Source organism: Hevea brasiliensis, chromosome 12 (genome assembly GCF_030052815.1).
Source record: "Hevea brasiliensis isolate MT/VB/25A 57/8 chromosome 12, ASM3005281v1, whole genome shotgun sequence".
In the NCBI taxonomy this organism is placed as follows: Eukaryota; Viridiplantae; Streptophyta; class Magnoliopsida; order Malpighiales; family Euphorbiaceae; genus Hevea; species Hevea brasiliensis.
In genome coordinates this window covers 8,119,161-8,137,975 of record NC_079504.1, presented here as the reverse complement: position 1 = coordinate 8,137,975, position 18,815 = coordinate 8,119,161, and the positions used below count along the sequence as shown (strand labels likewise).

Genomic DNA, 18,815 nt, shown 5'->3' with positions numbered 1-18,815 from the left:
ACAACACGTATGCAATCTGTAGAAGAAACTTCAACCTGCGATGCGAAAGAAACAGCTTAGAATTGACGCGTCTTGGAATAATTGGAAACCACATCCAACGGTCCAGATCATCGATCAAAACTACGTGTACTTTGCCCTAATAACAGGGATTAAACTGTAATTTTACGGTTTCAGAACTCGAAACGCCTGGCAAACCGACTTTAACCTCCCTTGTCTATATAAATACACCCAACCTTCTCTTTCATCAATCCCCAACTCACTCACTCACTAGCAAGCTCTTTTTTCTGGTCTTACTCTCTTCTCTCTTTTCTCTGGAGCCTGCAGAGTTTTGATCTACAATGGCCGGAAAGAGCTTCGTCACCTTGATGCTTTTCGCTCTCTTGGCCTGTTCCTCTCTTGCTCAGGCCCCTGGAGCCGCGCCAACCGCTTCACCGACTAGGCCACCTTCTGCTGCACCGTCTCCCAAGGCTTCTGCAACTCCTACTTCTACTCCCACTCAAGCTCCCACTCAATCTCCAACTGTCTCGGCTCCTTCACCTACCATTACTCATGTTCCAGCGGCAGCCCCAACCTTAACTCCTACAAGCTCGCCTCCTGCTCCTTCGGCTCCCACTCCTAGCTCAGGTCCATCAGTGGCACTTCCTCCTAACGGTGTTCCGTCTCCTTCTGCTGATACTCCGACAGGGGTTCCTCCAAACGGTGCTGTTTTGAACAGAGGCGGTGCTGCTTTGGCCGTTGTTGGAGCGGCATGTGTGTGGTCTTTGTTGCTGTAGATCTGATCTCAGGACTATCATCAGCTACCGATTTAGGAGTTGGTAGGATTGAGTTTTTTTTTTTTTAATTTTTTATTTTGCTGCCTATGGACGACGATGATGGCCACCTTTCGTTATTTTGGCGGTTGAGATTTTATTTGTCTCTTATTTATTGTTATTATTGCTTATTATTATGAATTCTTTTTTTTTTTAAATTTTGTTAGTTTTATTTTCATAATTTCTGAATGCGGTGTTGATTCTGAAGCTGCGAGAATCATTGTTGGTTTGGATCTGTCTGAAGTGTCAAGCGGTAGCGACTTGAGAGAGCGAAGGGAAAGGAGGGAGAGCTACGTGTATAGTGGTTTCTTTGTCATTTCGCGATGACGAAGACCAGATGGAAGCGCTCTGATTGGTTGCTTCCACTTTACTTTTAATATATCCTTTTTTTAATCTACGACGCATAGCAGTTTAATTTTGTCCATATGCTGAAATTAGAGAGAAAAAATAAAATAAAATAAAAAGTAGAGTCGGTTAGGGAGCTTTTCACGTGGCAACAGCTGTAATGTAAGTCGTAGTTGCAGGTGCCTATGTGCTTCGAGAAAAGAGTCTTTTTCTCTTTTATATTTATTTCTAGTCGTTAGCGAGTTGATTGATAATTTTATTTCTGAGTATTTCCATGTTAAAAAAGGGCAGGTTAAAAGTTAAAGGAGGAGTGGTGTGGGTGGGTGGGTGTTGAATGATGGCCTATTTGCTGAAACAAAACCTATGTTCCCCACTTGCTCCTTTTTCAAAGTGGATTTCTGACGGTGTGTTGCACCATCTGATGAGTTGTCGACTTCAGGAGCCCAAAAGCTTGTTTTACTGGTTGTAATTATCTCTCTCACTCTCTTTAAAATTCAAGTGTTGGTCTAGGCAGCGAATGCTGGGTAGGTATTTGAATAATGCAATTATGCAAACAAAAGTGCAGTACATGAGTGGGCTCTTAAGCGTGCTGGTAAAAGAAAATTTCAACTTTCCCTTTTTCATTTTGGAACAAAATCAGAATCAACTTAATTTGTATGTTTTCATGTTGACTTGTTTTAAGCATTTGCGTTTCTTGTTTCAAAAAAAGAGAAAAAAATTGCATTTGCGAAATATTTCAAATGGCAACAATGCCTTTTTTTTTTTTTTTGTTTTAACAATGCTTGACAAACATTTGTTTGTCAACTATTAATTCAATTAGGAAGACTTGATTAGTGTTTTTAGTGGATAACTTATGAACTCTAATCTCTCGTTGAGGTGACTTCGAGATTTCTCTCGCCTAAACTATTATTTACCAAAAAAAATTTTATTTAATATGTTTCTAAATTTTTTTTTCTCATGGTTGTTTTCCATAAAATATAAAATAAATGATTGTACAATTTTTTATTAAAATAAAGTTGCAAACCTAAAGTAAACAAAGCTATGCAAATTTAATTTGCTTATCATATTGGTAATATAGTTTAAAATTAGATTTACTTTAGGCCGTTTCCTTTCTTCCCACATAAAAAAATGAATGGGGGATGCAACAACTCTGTCTCTTCTCGTTGGGCCCGTTCAATTTTCCTAACCTGTACTTAACATTATGTAGTATAACTATCATGTCCTAAAAAATACATCAAATAAAATATTAAGACAAGTCGTAAAATTGGATAGGCCTAACACCAGCATACGAGTAAGCAAAGAAGTGGGCTAAGGCAGCAAAGTCAGAGGTCCATGGTATTGGGTTGCAATAAGACATTTTTATTTTTTACCCAATAAATCTCCATCTCGAAGCTTGTTCTCATTGGAAATGAACTAATTTTGCATTTACATTTTCATTTGAGGCAGCGGTTGCCTTATCCATGTTTTTTTTTTTTAAGGCAAATAGTGATATGTGGTTACTTTATTTATCTTAGCTGAAATAACTCAACTGTGATCATAATATAGAGGATTGGAGATTTAAATTTTTTTAATAATTTATCTCTTTTAATATAATATAATATTAATCGTTTTAAAAGATTTTAGCATATAATTAACATAATTAATTAAACCTTTATTTTATTCTCATAGTATTTTGGAGACATTTTCAGGGCACTAAAATTAATTTTTTTTTTTTTAAAGCAATCTTAAAAATGCTTTTTTTTTATATATATATCGGTCTAATAGATTTAAAATTTATAAATAATCTTTTAGTAATATTTAACCAAATCAAATTTTAATTAACAAGAAAAATTTTCCATCCTTACAACCTGGATTAATTTAGTTGCATAATTGAACCTTTATCACTATATTACATATTACGAATTTCTTAAATTTATTTAAAGCCCGTTTAATTTAGATAAATATAACTGATAACCGATGGCTAATAATTGGTAACTGATACCTGATATAGAATAAGCTTTTAGTAAAATTATGTTTAGTTGCTATTGTTGATATGTAAAATGACTATTAAAGTATATATTATATTATTTTTTAATTATTAAAATAAATATATAATTATTAATTTATTTATAATATATAAAAGAATTAAAAATGTAATTATTTTTAGTATAAACAATAATATTATAATTATTAATATTTTTATAATTATTTATTATTTATTTTAATTTTAAATAATTTATTGATATAAAAAATTAGTTAGATAAAAAATTTGTAATTAATAAATTTAAAAAAGTAATATAACAAAAATAAAAAAAATAAAATTAAATCATCTATCAACCGATAAAAAATAATTCTAAAAATAGAGCTAATACAAATTGTAACTGATTATCATTTATTAATTACAATTTGAACATGATTATCAAATAGGTTAATTCACCTATTTAAGTTTTTATTAGCTAAATTAATATTCAAACGCTCACTCTTTTTTTCTTGGTAGAAAATTCCAAACATCCTTTTTTTTTTCCAAGATAGAACTTCATTTTCAATGCCAATAATCATGGCAATTGCAAGAATAGATAATTGTTCTGCCAATACGGATTATATTGGAAAGTTGCATCATTTAGAAATCTCTTAACAAAGCAATGCGCTGATTGATTACGCGTCCTTCGAACATAATGAAAGGAAATCTCCTCCAAGAAGTTAGCCATCTCCAAAATATCTGCAATTATCCCCTGTATCATTGATGGCGAACGATTCCTCTGAAGTGCAGCACTGCCTTAACAATAGGGACAGGGGAATTAAGAATAATGATTTACTTGCCTAAGATCCATGTCATGGATATTGCCTACTCATATTCATAATGAAAAAAAAAAAATTTGAGGCAAAAAGACGAGAAAAGAAACAAACTGAAAGATAGCACTGCCTCTATCCTGGTTAGATTGCCAAACTTAATAATGAGAAAACCATCACACAAAATAATGCAACCCAAGTAGTCACGCATGGAGAAAGAGTTGGTGAAGCAGACTCAGGCATATTATTAGACGAAGGTTTTTAGATGGTCGTATTAATCCCAGCAGTTAGTAGCAGGAGTAGTACTAGATAGACTCTGAACCTGAAGATGGAGTAATAGCAGTCCCTTATGATGATGCTGCCTTAACAGTTACTGCAATCTTCAAGCCACTTCCACAATGCCTAATCACTCACAAATGAAGTAGTGAGTCCCCGCAGTCTCGAGGGCTATGGTGGTGGCTCCACTGTTGTCTGAAGTAATTGCATTCCCCACTGTGCATGTGCTTTAGTCACTGGCACTCACTTCGTCCACTGTGTGCCCTCCTCCTTAGTTAAATACTGCATCACATAAATGCAAGAATTACTCAATACCCTTTTATAAGGATCACTTATCACATATATTATTAGTATGTTTTGTGAAAGGAAAAGACAAAAGACTAACCAAGGCTGTAACCAACTATGAAGGTCTTGCCACTAGTCCAGGCGCTATAATCAGTACCCAATGTCCAGCCATTGGAGTCTCCTACAGTGTAAACTGTTCCCAAACTTGGCACCACCATACTGATCAGGACCAAAAATGCAAAAGCTACTCCCGACTCAAAATTTGCCATTGTAATAGAGAAATTAAGAGGAGCAGAATAGAAAAGAAGAGAAGAAAGGCACCACTAGAAGACTGATTTTTGGGATTGTCGCTGGGTTGCTTTTTGGATAGCTGTTGGAAGAGTTCCCATGAGTACTATTCAGTTTGAATCGGATAAATCGAACTGCATCACCTTAATTTAATAATTTGAGTCGATTTTTAAGATAATTCAATTCGATTTGATTTTACATTTTAAGAATTTCAGTTATTTCAATTTGAATTGGTAATTAGTTGAACCAAACCAAATCAAATTACTTTATTGATTTTTAAATCGATTTATTTTTATAAAAAATTTATGAATTATATGTAATTTTATATATATAAATTATTTAATTTCATTGATTAATGGTTATTAGGTTTAAATCAAGATTAAAATCAGACTAAATAACTTAAAAATTAAATTTAAATTAAAAAATTCATCCAAATTTAAAAATCGATCAGTTCAATTTAAATCGAATCAAAATAGAGCAATTTAGCTTTGTTCTATTTTTTATTTATTTTAATTTAATTTAATTTTTAAAATATAATAATTTAATTAATTTAATTTTAATAATTTAATTTAATTTAAACCGAATATTCAGCTTTATACGGTCGTGTTGGCCACTTTGACGGAAAGGTGGTTTACATGTGCTAGTGCGGCCGATAATTCCTCCACTCTGACATGTGATCCAGCGAAGAGAAAGGAGGGTTAAGACCAGATGGAAGTGCTCTGATTGAACGTTTTCACTCTTTTGGGGGAGAAAAAGTTCAAAAAAAAAAAAGGTACTGATCGGGTAAGGAGTTTTTCACATGGCTACAGCTGTAATAAAGCTTCTAGCTACAGACGCCTATCTTCATCGGGAAAAAAGTCTTTCTCTTTATATTTCTAGTCTTTGGTGAGTTAATTAATAATTATTATATACTTTCTCATAAATATTTATAAAAAAAATAATTAAGCAAATAAATAATTATTTAATTAATTATTAATATATTTTTATAAAAATAACATTATTTAATTATTATATAAAATTTAAATTCAAGATTAAAAAAAAATGAACGGAGATTAAGGAGTGAGTATTAAAGAGAAAGGTTTAAATTAAATGGAGGAGTGTTGTTGTAGAAACGAAAGCCAGACGGGCTTATGGCCGATTTGCTGAAACAAAACCAATGTTCCCCAACATGCTTCTTATTCAAAGTGAATTTGTGACGGTGTTGCACCATCTGATGAGTTGTGAACTCAAAAGCTTTTTTATTGGCTATAATTATCTCACTAATTCTCTATTAAATTCAAGAAAGTGTTGGTCGAAGCAGCGAATGCAATTATGCAAATAAAAAGTACCCCATGAGTGGGCTCTTAAGCGTGCTGGTTTTCATTTTGGAACAAAATAAATTGAAATTGGAATCAACTTGACTTGATTTTTGTAGGTTTTTCTTGTTGAGTTGCTTTAAGCATTTCCAATTCGCAAATGTCTCAAGCATTAAAGGTTTATAAATCAAACAGTAACAATATAAATAAAGCCATGCAAATTTAATTTCTTAATCACACTGGTTTAAGAGTTTATAATTAGACTACTTTAGGCCTTGCCCTTTACTCCCAAAACAAAAAATGAATTGGATGCAACAGCTTTGTCTCTTCTCTTTAGGCCCGCTCAGACCAAAAAAAAAAAATCAAAATAAAATATTAAGACAAGTCGTAAAATTGGATAGGCCTAGCACTGGCAGACAAGCAAGCAAGCAGGTAGTGAGGCTAAGACAGCAAAGTAAGAGGTCCATAGTATTGAGCTGCAATAAGAGATTTTGATTCTCTTTTAAACAAATAAATATCCATCTCAAAATTGGTATAACTTTGCATAAATTAGATCATAACTTGTTCTCATTGAAAGGATTTAAACCCAAAGCTTTTATACTATTTCTTTTCCTCTCCTTTCTGTCCTTCGTTCCTGAGGGTTCAGTCTTGTTGTCTGTTGTTTAGTGGTTTTCCATGCCCCGATGGTACAGGGAGACTCTTCTCACCCGTCCCGAGGTGGGTTTATCCGCCTTTTTTTGAATGGGGCTATATGGCTTGCATTGTCAACTGAGTGTTCTTCGGTGGGGAATCTCTTTTGTGTAGGCTATAGCCGCTTTTGATTCCTCGGTCGTTACTTGGTATTAGTTCATTTTCTTCGGTTGGTTTGGCTGGGTTACGGGAGTGGAAGGTGGCGCTTTCTCCTCTACTCATCTCTTCTGCAATAGGTTGGAGTTGCTCCAGTATCTAAGATTTTGTTCTTGGTTTCTGACCTTGTTTTTCCTATTAGACTAGGCTGGCTGATAAGGCGTTTTTAGTAGGACTTGGGCTTTTAGCTGGGGTTATTATTGTATGTGCTTTGGACTCTAATTTTAGCTAGGGTAAACTTATGGATTGAGACTAATGGTGTTTTTTGAGATGCTTTTTGGATCCTTTTTATGTGTCGGGTTTAAGTTTTTTTTTTTTCTGCAATGAAATTCTATATATTAATTAAAAAAAAAACAAAGCTTTTATAGAAATATAATGAAATGTATAAAGTCTTATTTATAATTCTAATTGAAGTATTTTGTTGATTTAATTTAATTTTCAAGCATAATTGGAAATGCATCCAATTTTTTCAAATAGACAAAGTACTTATTAATCTTTATTAAGTCGGGGACTTAATTTATAAATTCGAAAATTTGAAATTTAACAAACTTAATTTTTAATTAATTTTATTTTAGTTGGAACTAGAGATTATTTTAAAATTAACGCTCCTTTTGTTTCATGAAAGATATTTTTTTAAAAAATATTTTTTTATATTTTCGAGTGTGTTTAGGATACTCAACAAATAGAAAATATTTTTTTAGTAAAAAATATTATTTTTAAAGAAAATGACTTCTGAAAAAGAGAAAATTATTTTTCGTTTTCTTAATTTTAATAATTTTATTAAAATATAAACTTTTTTATATATATTATCAATTTAATATTACAACAGAAGAAAATATTTTTTGTGGAAAATACTTTTCATATATAAGTTATTTTTTATAAAACAAACAAAGTCTAAAAATAAAAAATTTTTAATAATAATTTTTCAATTGTAACTATTTTCACTTGAAGAAACTTAAAAAAGATATAATTGCATACAGTAACTATTCAAAATAAATTGCTGAAGAGTTTCTTATTAATTTGGAAAACAAATTAACTCACTTTCCCAATTACCCAATTTGTGGACTTCACAAATCACACTGGGGTCTGCATCACAAGGCAGTGGTTGCAACCACTATAACATGACATGTCTTTGCCTAACCTTCACCAGCTTTCTCCTTTTCAAGGACTGGTGATATATGGTTGTTTATAATAACTTAGCGGACATAGTTTTACTGTTTCATAATATAGGTGGTTGGAGATTTAAATTTTATTTTTAATAATTTATCTTTTTAATACAAAATAATATTAATCATTTTAAAATAATTTTACCATGTTTAACATAATTAAACCTTTATTTTATATTTATAGTATTTTTAAAATATTTACGAACACAAAATAAATTTCTTTTGAACAATTTTATAAATGTATTTTCCTACGTCGGCTTGATTTTATAAATAATTTTAAAGTATGAAATTAAATTTTAATTGATAATTAAAAAGGAAGGAATGTTTCATCCTTATTAATCTTGTTGAGTAATTGAACCTTTATTATTAATACACTAATATGGATGTCTTAAATTGAAATTGAGCTTTGTTATTTTGTTTTTACGCGTGGGAATCCTATGGTCCTGTTCCAGGCGATGGTGAGAAGCTGGCGTCGCTGATTCAGCTACCTCTTGTTATTTCTGATAGCTCTAGGGATTCTTCGAGGTGTTGGGCCGCTTTAATGTAGAGTTTGCTTCTTTGGATCTTCTTTTTGTGGTTTAACTCTGATCTTTGGGTTTGTTCTGTTGGATTGGCTAGAAGGCCTGATCTTTTACTAATCCACTCTTTTAATGAAACTTCTCAATCTCTGATAAAATAATAATAATAATAATAAGAAAAGCGCAAGTGGAATTGAGAACCATGATTTACTTACCTAAGATCCATATAATGGATATTACCTACTCATATTCATAATAATAATTAAAAAAAAAAAAGGAAGAGTAATACTCCCGAATACAAATTAAGGAAAAAGACCAAGAGAAAAGAAACTGAAAGATAGCACTGCCTCTATCCTGGTTAGGTTGCCATACTTTACAATAAGAAAACCATCACACAAAATAATGCAACCCAGGTAGCCACTGTAGCCACATATGGAGAAAGAGTTGGTGAAGCAGAAGCAGGCATGTTATTAGAGGAAGGTTGGTAGATGGTGGTATTAGTCCCAGCAGGTGACGTAGTAGCAGGAGTGGTGCTAGACCCTAAACCTGAAGATGGGGTAGTAGTAGTAGTCCCTGATGATGACGCTGCCTTAACAGTTACTGCAATCTTCATGCCACTTCCACAATGCCCAATCACTCCACATATGTAGTAGTGAGTCCCTGCAGTCTTGAGGGCTATGGTGGTGGCTCCACTGTTGTCTGAAGTAATTGCATTCCCCACTGTGCATGTGTTGTAGTCACTGGCACTTACTTCATCCACTGTGTGCCCTCCTCCATAGTTAAATACTGCATCACATAAATGCCAGAATTACTCAAGACCTTTTATAAGGATTACTCACACATATTAGTAACATGTTCTGTGAAAGGAAAAAACAAAAAGACTTACCAAGGCTGTCACCAACTGTGAAGGTCTTGCCACTAGTCCAGGTGCTATAATCAGTGCCCATTGTCCAGCCAGTGGAGTCTCCTACAGTGTAAACTGTTGCCAAACTTGGCACCACCATACTAATCAGGACAAAAATTGCACAAACAACTCCTGACCCAAAACTCGCCATTTTCATAGAGAAATTAAGAGGAGCAGACTAGAAAAGAAGAGAAGAAAGACACTTCTAGAAGATTGATTTTTGGGATTGTTGCTGGGTTGCTTTTAGGATAGCTGTTGGAAGAGTTCCTTATATAGTGGCATGGGGGCACATGGAGTGAGTAATGTTAGGTCCACTTGATTCAATTGAACCCCGAAGAGTGAGAGACTGTGAAAGAGACCAATTCCATGAGGATGACTTGAGCCATACTCCATACCTAATGCAAAAGGTGAAGTGGGGTGGTTTCTTTTTAGTTGCTTCACTTGAATATGGTTGTTAGAAAAGAGTATTATAGTGGTTTGATAAAAAGAAAAGGGTTAAGGCCCAGTTCACCAACACCAAAAAAGGCATCTATTATTCTTTCAAGATAAATTTATACTTTTGAATTCATGGCTTACGAAAGAAAAAGAAAAAAAATGAAAACAACTGGTTCTTTTCTTTTTATAATGCTCATAATTTACTGTTGAAGATGATTGTGTCTTCTGGTACATTGTAAGTTTAATTTTTATGTAACTTTCAAAAATTAATGATGATTAACAGATTTTAATAAATTAAGCATCATAACTACAAAGAAAGAAAGAAATATGTGAAAGAATATATTACACACTTCAGGCCCACTCAATTAAGCACACAAATTAAAAGAAAAGGCGACATACAAGAACATTATTGTAAAGTTGATCTCCTTTCAAATATTCATATGCTTATTGGACCATCTGGTCTCCAATGCAATAAAGAGAAGCATTTATATGCTATAGTTTCATTATCTTTCTGCCTCTTTAATTATAACTAACTATTATGAAGTGATTAGCTAGTAGTGCTTGCTCAACTCACTAACTTTCCAACACCTCCACATGGTTTTAGATTCTTTCAGATTTTAATGGGGTAGTTTGGCCCAGACACTCTAGAAGCTTAATTAACTTGCTTTTCACTTAATAGGAGTGGACAGAGATAAAGGTTAATTTAATCACTTGGCAAAGCAAAGGTCAAATTTGCGAATTTTATCAGCAAATTCTTTGACCCTTTTATTGATATGGCTTGTGAATGAAGAGAAAGATACCTACCCTTCTTCGCATTAGTCATAATGGCTTTGTCTTTTCCCTGGATAGAAAGTGATATTTGGGTCAATTTTTGTTGGTATTAATGTTGCTTTTCTAGTAAGGTAGTTTCATGTCATTAATTCAAACTTTGGTCAAATAAATATGATTTGATGTTAATGGATAACCAATTAAATATAACACCTTTAACACTTTTGGAGACCATTTGAAATATTTGGGATTGCAAGGGGAAAACTATTTTTATATTATCCTCCACTCTCTGCTTCATTATGAATAATAATTTGTCAACTTTTTCTCTCTCAATATTTAAAAAATAATAATGCTCGGCTGAATAATAGAATGAGAATCAATTATGTCATCACTATTTTGGATATCTATTTTGACAAATTTTATCAAGCAGAAAAATCATGCTCAATAACACTGAATCATCAACAGATTTTGAGGTTAAACCCATAATTTGAACTTCGAATTTAAGCTAATTATAAATTTTAATTTAACAGTACTAAAGTTAAGACTGAGCATTTATTTGTCATAGCAAAAAAATCAAATCAAATTAATTCAATTTTTAATCTAAATAATTTGGTTCGGTTATCTTGGGAGAAAAACACAAAATAAACGAATCAATGAATCAATATAGGCTACGATGTTTGCTTTTGTAAATTTCAAAATTGGAATTTCTGCCTTCTAGGCTTGAGTGAGAGAGCAAGAGAGGAAACTGAGAGTAGAGAGGAGAGTCTCGCCCTGCAACCCCTCGCGATCAGCCAATGCTAGGCTCCAGACACTGGCTTCACTTTCTTCAATTTCATCTTCTTCTTCAACCTTCTTTGAGTAACGCTCAAAATTCTTGGCCCCAAAATCTTAAAAAATCTTCTAATGGAGGAGAGGAAGAAAGTTGCAATCCAAGAATCTTCCAATTTTCAGGCTTTAGCCATGCAAGCGCTTACCCCCACTACAGGAGCTTGAACAAGCTCGCAAGTACGTTTTTAGGCAAATTTGTGCATCTACCGAGTCTCCACTATATAAGAGAAGGGGATGAAAATTGGATTTTGTTAGGCGAAAAAATTGGTCTTTTGATTGTAGAAATAATTGAGTTTATTTGGAAAAAAATTAGGTTTATTTAATTATTTGTAAAATTAGATTTGTTTGAAGTTTGAGTGTTGAAAATTTGAGTTTTGTTTAACATGGAGATACGAACTTTTCAAGATTGAAAAAAGAAAAATGAAAAATTACAGATTGAAAGAAAAATTAATTGATCAAACCGTTATTATTCGTCAACATTTAACACAAAATCCAAAATGAAACTTCCAATCTTTACCTAATTTTCCGGTAGAATTTCAACATCTACAAGATTTTTCAGGTCATAGAATGCTCGAGTAGCTTTTGCTTCATTTCTTATCATGGACAATATCATTCTGATATGAAAATATGAAAGTTTTTTTTAGGATACATGTATATAAATAATCTACCTAAAGGATTCACAAGTAAGAAAACTATTTTCATTTGTGATCTAACAATGTGAAAATTTCACCACCAAACATGGTGGCTTGGTAATAAGATTGGTGCGGTGGCATGATCTCAACTCCAATTCAATCTCTTACATTAATATTGATCGTTGAATATTACTTCTATTCAGAAGTTTGATGTAAATCGGTGGCAGATTGTTCTCAATGGTAGATTCTCTATGAGTGAATTAAATTAGTTGCAATGAAAATATTTAACCACGGATTTTTAACTAAGGGAGTAATGACCATCAAACTCAAAGAAATTTTTTTTTGTTACATTTAAAAAAAAAAAACAATGTTAAAATTTCAACTACTTACTACGGTGCCTCTTGGGGTTTCCTTAAGATCTTTTGCGTTAGCTTCAAAAGGCAAATTCGCTACAAACAAGTTGAATGTTGGTGCTAGCTTGGCTAGTGGTAGGCGAAGGTTATCTTTTTAACCTGGGCGAAATTCATCTTCAAAGTCCGACCCTCAAATTCCTAAAGAGCAATTAGAAGAAAGTTAAAATGCTGAAGTTCATAAGATGGAAACATTAGTTAAACTTAAGCCCACTCCGAATTACTGAAAATTTTTTTAAAGGTTTAGGGGATATTATTTTCATCTTTTTTTTTTCTAATTGCTCTAAAAGAAATGAAATCAATAATATTTCTTTAGAAAAATTACTATTTAATCTTTATATTTTAACGAAGCTAATTATTTAATTTTTGTATTTTAAAAAATATACTATTTAGTCTCTATATTTTACTTTCATTAAATTATTATGTCACTCTATCAAATTTTTCGTTATTTATACTATTTAAACTACTATTTAATACTTCTATTTTAAGGAAACTAATTAGTCGATCCTTATATTTTATAAAATACTACTATTTAGTCTTCCTATTTTGATAAAATTAATTAGTTAGTTTATGTATTTTAAAAAATATAGTACTTTAAAAAATATATTATCGGATAAAATTAGAAATTTAATATATGAAGACTAATTACGAATTTATATATATATATATATATATATATATATATATATATATATATTTTAATTTTCAATTCCTTGATATTATTTTTGTGTTTTTTTATTAAAAAATAATTTTTCTTAATTATTTAGAAATTTAAGAAAATAAATTAACTTTTTTGTATAGATAGCTTGTAGAGAATGAGGGAGAGAAATGTGCGAGTGTAAAGGAGAATAAATATAGATAGAGAAAAATAAAAGAAGATAAAAGAGAAATAAGGAAATAAAATTAGAATAATTTAAGCATAAAAAATAATTATAAAATTAAATAATTAATAAAATAAAATTATAAAGACTAAATAAAGTATTTTTTTAAAATATAAAGACTAATTAACTCTAGATGCTGTGATTTTTAGGTAATTTCACTGTACTGAGGTGGGTTATTGAATATCTGATGATGTAAATTAGTAAATGTTCACCGGAAAAGTAAGGGATTGACGGAGGACCGGTGGAACGAAGTGAATCCATGAATTATTATTATTATTATTATTATTTTGTCAAAGAGTGAAGCCATGAATTGAGTTGGAACTGCCTTCACTTGATCACTTCTCAACAGGGTCGATGTGTGGGTCAGGAGACTCGGGACCCAGCTGGACAAAGAAAAGGAAGACATTCGTGTATTCAATAAATGACGTCGTTTTAACTCTTAACCGACACAATATTGTCTCTCTTTTTTTTTTTTTTAACTGTTGTGAGAGTGAAAACGCAGTGTCCAACGTGAAGCCAGGGACCATCGAATTTCGTTGTTCCGATAATATCCATTAATAAATGGAATTTGTAAAATCTAAGTCACCATAGTATGATTCCTAACCAATTCTTCTAGTATCAGCGTACTATAATGAAATGAACTATAAAATCTCAGAATGATGGTACCAATAGCCACTAGCAAATAAACCAATAAATTTTAACTCTCCTGTGAGCCAAATGAACTTTAAAAAATTAAAATGAAAAATAAAAAGAAGCCAGTAGCGAACAATGCAACAGATCCAGAGGAACATGCCCTCTTAGTTCCACAACTCAATTTGTCGTCAGTGATGAAGCTTAAAATATCTAAAACTTTCTAAATGAAGAAAAAAGAGGGAAAAATAACCCCCATCCATAAAGAATTCAGTAGTTAAGATTTTTTTTTTTTTTTTTTTTGAGTTCTGACATAATGACATGTATATAGCTTAAAAATTGATTAGTTAAGAGTTCTGACATAATGACATGTGTGTAGCTTAAAGCTATTTTCCCATCAGTAATACTATCCAACATACAAAGAATTACCCAGAGGTAATAAGAAGAAATTAACAAATACAGAAGAATCCGTTATCACTTCTTATGCATCCTACATTCAGGGGAGTTGTGTCGCAAAGGTGATAGTGGCCGTCTCACTGAATCTATATCTTTTGAATCAATCTTCATATCGACTGGGTTGCTTATCTTTGGACTTGATTTTCGCTTGTTCCTCTGCAACAAAGTCAAGCAAATTACACGACTCAGTTAAATAAATGGCCAGAACGCCATTTATGCATATACACTTGCACAGAAGTCTTATCAGCATGCACATGCATACAATGCAAGAACACATTTGCACAGGTAATGGCAAAACTATACAAGTTCACAAATCACAGTAAATTATTCTTCACATTATTTATTATTTTATTCATTTTAATCTTCTTACCTTGGCAGATGCACTGCTTGTATGTTTTCTGCCAGAACCATCAAGGTTTTGTTCTCGGTGGCGTTGCTTCAATAATTTTCTGTTCTCCTCATTCAATATGTTGTTCTCTTCAGATAGCAACTGGACCTGCAATAGCAAATATCAGTATTTCTTTGAGTTATGAGTTATGACCAGGCAACCTGAAGACCAACAAGAAAATAGTCTTCTGCTAGTCTCCTCAGTCCTCACCTCCTCTTCGGCTCTAGTAAGATTGATCCTAAGATGTTCCTTATCTTTTTGAAGATTCTTCACTTTAGCAGCCAGAGATAAAACATTCTGAGTTGATGGCCCTAAGCTGCAAAATGAAAGAGAAAAAAAGTTCAAGAATGAATCCAAAGAGATTGCAATAAAGATAAAAGGCATGGTAAGCATTTCCCCAACAGCAGATTACAGACGAGCCACAAGGCAGTTTTAATAAATTCCCTTACCTGTTCCACATTTTCAGCAACTTTTGACATGACTCAAATCCACTGTTGGCCTCCAAAAAAGCATGACCAAATTCAACTTCATCTCTACTGACCAATGTACCTAAAATGGACTCAAGTAAATTCTGTTCCATATCTGCGCTCTTAGCAGATGAAGCAACCTACAAGGTAACAGAAAGTTATGCATTAGTTACCAAAATAATTTACTAGTGCATGCCAATTCAATGTGAAGAAAAAGACATGTGACTAAGGGGAAAAAAGGGGAGCAAATGGTTGGAAAGTGAATTCAGTTAATAATAACTAAATAAAGGCAAATTCATTTTTTAAAAGTAAACAATTCCTTGATCATGCAAATTCATTTTTTAACAAGTAAACTATTCCTTGATCATGCATATTCAAACACTACTGACAGGAGGTGCAAGTGCAAACCATCAACTCAAACTTCAACAAAGTGCTGCACTGCTTCAAGCCATGACCCTACAAGTACAGCTATGTCGTCCAAGAACTACTCATAGAGCATCTAACACCTACTTTAACAAGTGTTATGAATTTAGTTAGAGCATCTTCGGTTGTTATTGCTAATAGCAACATTTACACAAAATGTTAGAAGAAATTCTCTTTGGTAGTAACAATAAATTTTACAAATTTATTTTCATATGCTAAAAGCTAATTTTGAAAAAGTTCATATTTGAAGCTTCTGCGAATAGCCATTGAAACGCATTGATAAACTTTTGCAAATAGTTATTCGTTCTCTAAATCAAATTCTAGCCAAGCACATTTAGTAGCTATGTGCAACATTAATGCCAAACATGCCTTTAACATTGGTTGTGTATGCCTGTCTCATTACACACACATATATCCTTTCAAATGACTGTAATTAACTTTTTAACATTCAAATCATAGAAAAGTAAAAAAAATGAAAGGCATACCATGGTTTACTAGAATTTCATAGCATCATATCTAGCAGCAAAATTCAACTCAGAAGGAAAGAAAATGATGAAGTTATTCTAAACAAGTAAACTCGCTACAGAGTACAGACATGATGTTAATGCTAATTCTTTTCTATGCCAGCAGTATATGCTAAACTTAGCCTCTATTTTTATATAATAAAACCTATAGTGCCAAGAGCTTTGCTTTTTACATAATTTAGTGTCAGAATAGAATAAGTAACTGTTCTACTTCAGTTATAACTCTATGTTCAGTTTCTACAAGGGCAGACATAGATAACTATCCTCATCTTTGAAGTCAAAATAACAATTTAGTGCCGAATTTCCAAATTGTATTGTTTCTTGATTGCTTATGTTTCTAACTTAACCTGGTATATAATCAGATTTGTCATCTAACTACCTTTTCATGAGCGCCTCTCTTCCAAAATTCACTAATAAAATGGTCATCTCCCCACAAAATATCATATATTTTCACGAACACCAGTCAATGCAAATGAAAAGAAACAAGGAAAAATGGGAAGGACAATTACCCCATGCATTTCGCACTCATGCTTGTAGAACTGCAATTCCTCAGATAACTTCCCTAGGACCTCTTCCAACTCACGAACCCTAAACTCGGCCTCTCTTGCCCTCTCATCAGCCTCGTTTCCAAATTCCATTAAAGCCTCTCTGTCGCGGTCATAAAGTGAACACTCCCTCTCCCATTTGTTACACTGACTCACCAAACTGGCACACTCTGCCGCCAATCTCTGATTTTCCTCCACAAACTTCTTCAACGCCACCGCATTCATACTCGCCTCAGCCTAAAACCCAAAAACAACGATACCATTACACAATTAAAAAGACGCACAAACACAGAAACGGGCTAAATATTCCGTATATGCGGACCTTAGTTCGGTCGACGAGTTGGTCTTTTTGGCGCAATTTCTCGAGGAGAAGAATGTACTGGTCACGGAGGCGGCGGTGGGCATCCTCCGAGGCTCGAAGCTTCAACTGGAGAGTGTGTGTAGAGACTGGGAGGCCTAAGGAATCGTCGATTGTTTCTTTTATGTAATCGTCGATTTCTGAAGGGAGATCCATTTTGTGATCTTGACCCAAAAAACACAAAAAAAAAAATGAAATGAACCCTGGAATACGAAATTCCTTTTAGCAAAAGAGTGATCTTGGAAAGTGAAAGACCCTAAATTCACAGTCGCTTATAAATCAATTTTTTTCCAAAAAAAGAAATGGAAAGATAGAGATAAAGCTAATGTGAGGACTTTAGTGGATTATCTTTCTTAAGTGGATTTCGAGCAAGGGAATTTCCGGTTAGGGTTTTGGCCGCAAAATTTTATTTTTCGCCCATTTTTGCTCTTTTCTCTGGTTTGACCTTGGGGTTTTGAGGATTCAAATTGAAGGAAGAGGGTTAGCCGTTAGAGCGGGCTTTTATTATAATATCTTAAAACGTGTCAAGATCCTAGCGTCCCTGCATAACGTTGGATGAAATGTTCCTATCATTAGTGGGCTTTATCTCGCCCAGGCCCGGCCCATTTAGGTTCTGATTGCAAAGCGAAGGTTGATTTGGATTTGCATTGCAAGTCAAGAAATAAAAAATTGATGCATTTAACATAAGAAAAAATTTTAAAATTATTAAATTAAATATATATATTAAAATTAAATATTTTATATGAAATCGACTTTATAATTACCGCACCTAATAAAAAAATGGAATGTTTCCTTGATTAGCACATATTAATGCATGAGATAGAAGGAGAATACCTTGGAATAGAAATTTTATTTAACTTAGGTGAAAATGAGATCTTATCTATAGTATAATTTTAAAAAATATCACTAAATTTTGTTTAACTATCATAAAAATAGAATTGGAATGGGAACTTTGGATTTTAATTCCATTTTGTTTCTAGGGAAATTTAAATTTTAGCTCACCCTAACTATGTCGATAGAATATTAAATAAGAGTATTTAGTATAAGGTTAATAAGATTTAATTATTACTTTTTTTATTTTTTTATCTCTTATTAATGTTATTCGAATACTTTTAAAGATTATATTAACATTATATTAACTTTGGACTTGACTAGGTGTACAAAAAAATATTTACAAAAAAATATTTACAAAAATTGTACAAATAAGATAAAATGTCCTTCTTGCCCTTAAAACATTTAGGCTCCAAATTTATTTATTTTCCCACTAAAATCTTTTCCCTCCAAAATCCAAGCAATCATTGCCTTCCTTTCTTTTGATCAATCAACTTTCATCAATATTTCAACCAATCACATTACACCAAAACTTTAACTAATCATATTGCACTAAACCTTTAACCAATCAATAACGTTTACCAATTTATCAACCAATAATATTCCACAAAAAATTCAATCAATCATGTCTAAACCTTCCAAAAATTGAATTAATCATAGTCTTTTTCATACTTTTCCATCCAAATCATATTTTCATCTCCTAGAGAAAAAATATATTTCCTTCATCTATGATTTAGG

The 18,815-nt window shown here is 32.4% G+C and overlaps 3 protein-coding genes and 1 pseudogene across 3 annotated transcripts; 1 reads left to right on the top strand and 3 right to left on the bottom strand.

Annotated features, from left to right (window-relative positions):
- The first annotated feature begins 306 nt into the window (after positions 1-306).
- LOC110648695 (classical arabinogalactan protein 10) lies at positions 307-1,206 on the top strand. The gene has a single exon (XM_058131006.1). The coding sequence runs from the start codon at positions 339-341 to the stop codon at positions 771-773; it is 435 nt and encodes a 144-aa protein (XP_057986989.1). The 5' UTR covers positions 307-338; the 3' UTR covers positions 774-1,206.
- A 2,482-nt stretch (positions 1,207-3,688) lies between these two features.
- LOC110648466 (blue copper protein-like) lies at positions 3,689-4,753 on the bottom strand (annotated as a pseudogene).
- A 4,037-nt stretch (positions 4,754-8,790) lies between these two features.
- On the bottom strand, positions 8,791-9,802 carry LOC110648687 (blue copper protein). Its single transcript, XM_021803015.2, has 2 exons — positions 9,484-9,802; positions 8,791-9,383 (listed from the first exon to the last, which is right to left on the bottom strand). Exons 1-2 carry the CDS (start codon positions 9,656-9,658, stop codon positions 8,971-8,973), a joined length of 588 nt encoding a protein of 195 aa, XP_021658707.2. The 5' UTR covers positions 9,659-9,802; the 3' UTR covers positions 8,791-8,970.
- A 4,607-nt stretch (positions 9,803-14,409) lies between these two features.
- LOC110657058 (uncharacterized) lies at positions 14,410-17,714 on the bottom strand. The gene is made up of 6 exons (XM_021814117.2): positions 17,211-17,714; positions 16,853-17,125; positions 15,379-15,536; positions 15,140-15,245; positions 14,912-15,037; positions 14,410-14,697 (listed from the first exon to the last, which is right to left on the bottom strand). Exons 1-6 carry the CDS (start codon positions 17,400-17,402, stop codon positions 14,560-14,562), a joined length of 993 nt encoding a protein of 330 aa, XP_021669809.2. The 5' UTR covers positions 17,403-17,714; the 3' UTR covers positions 14,410-14,559.
- Between the last annotated feature and the right edge of the window lie 1,101 nt (positions 17,715-18,815).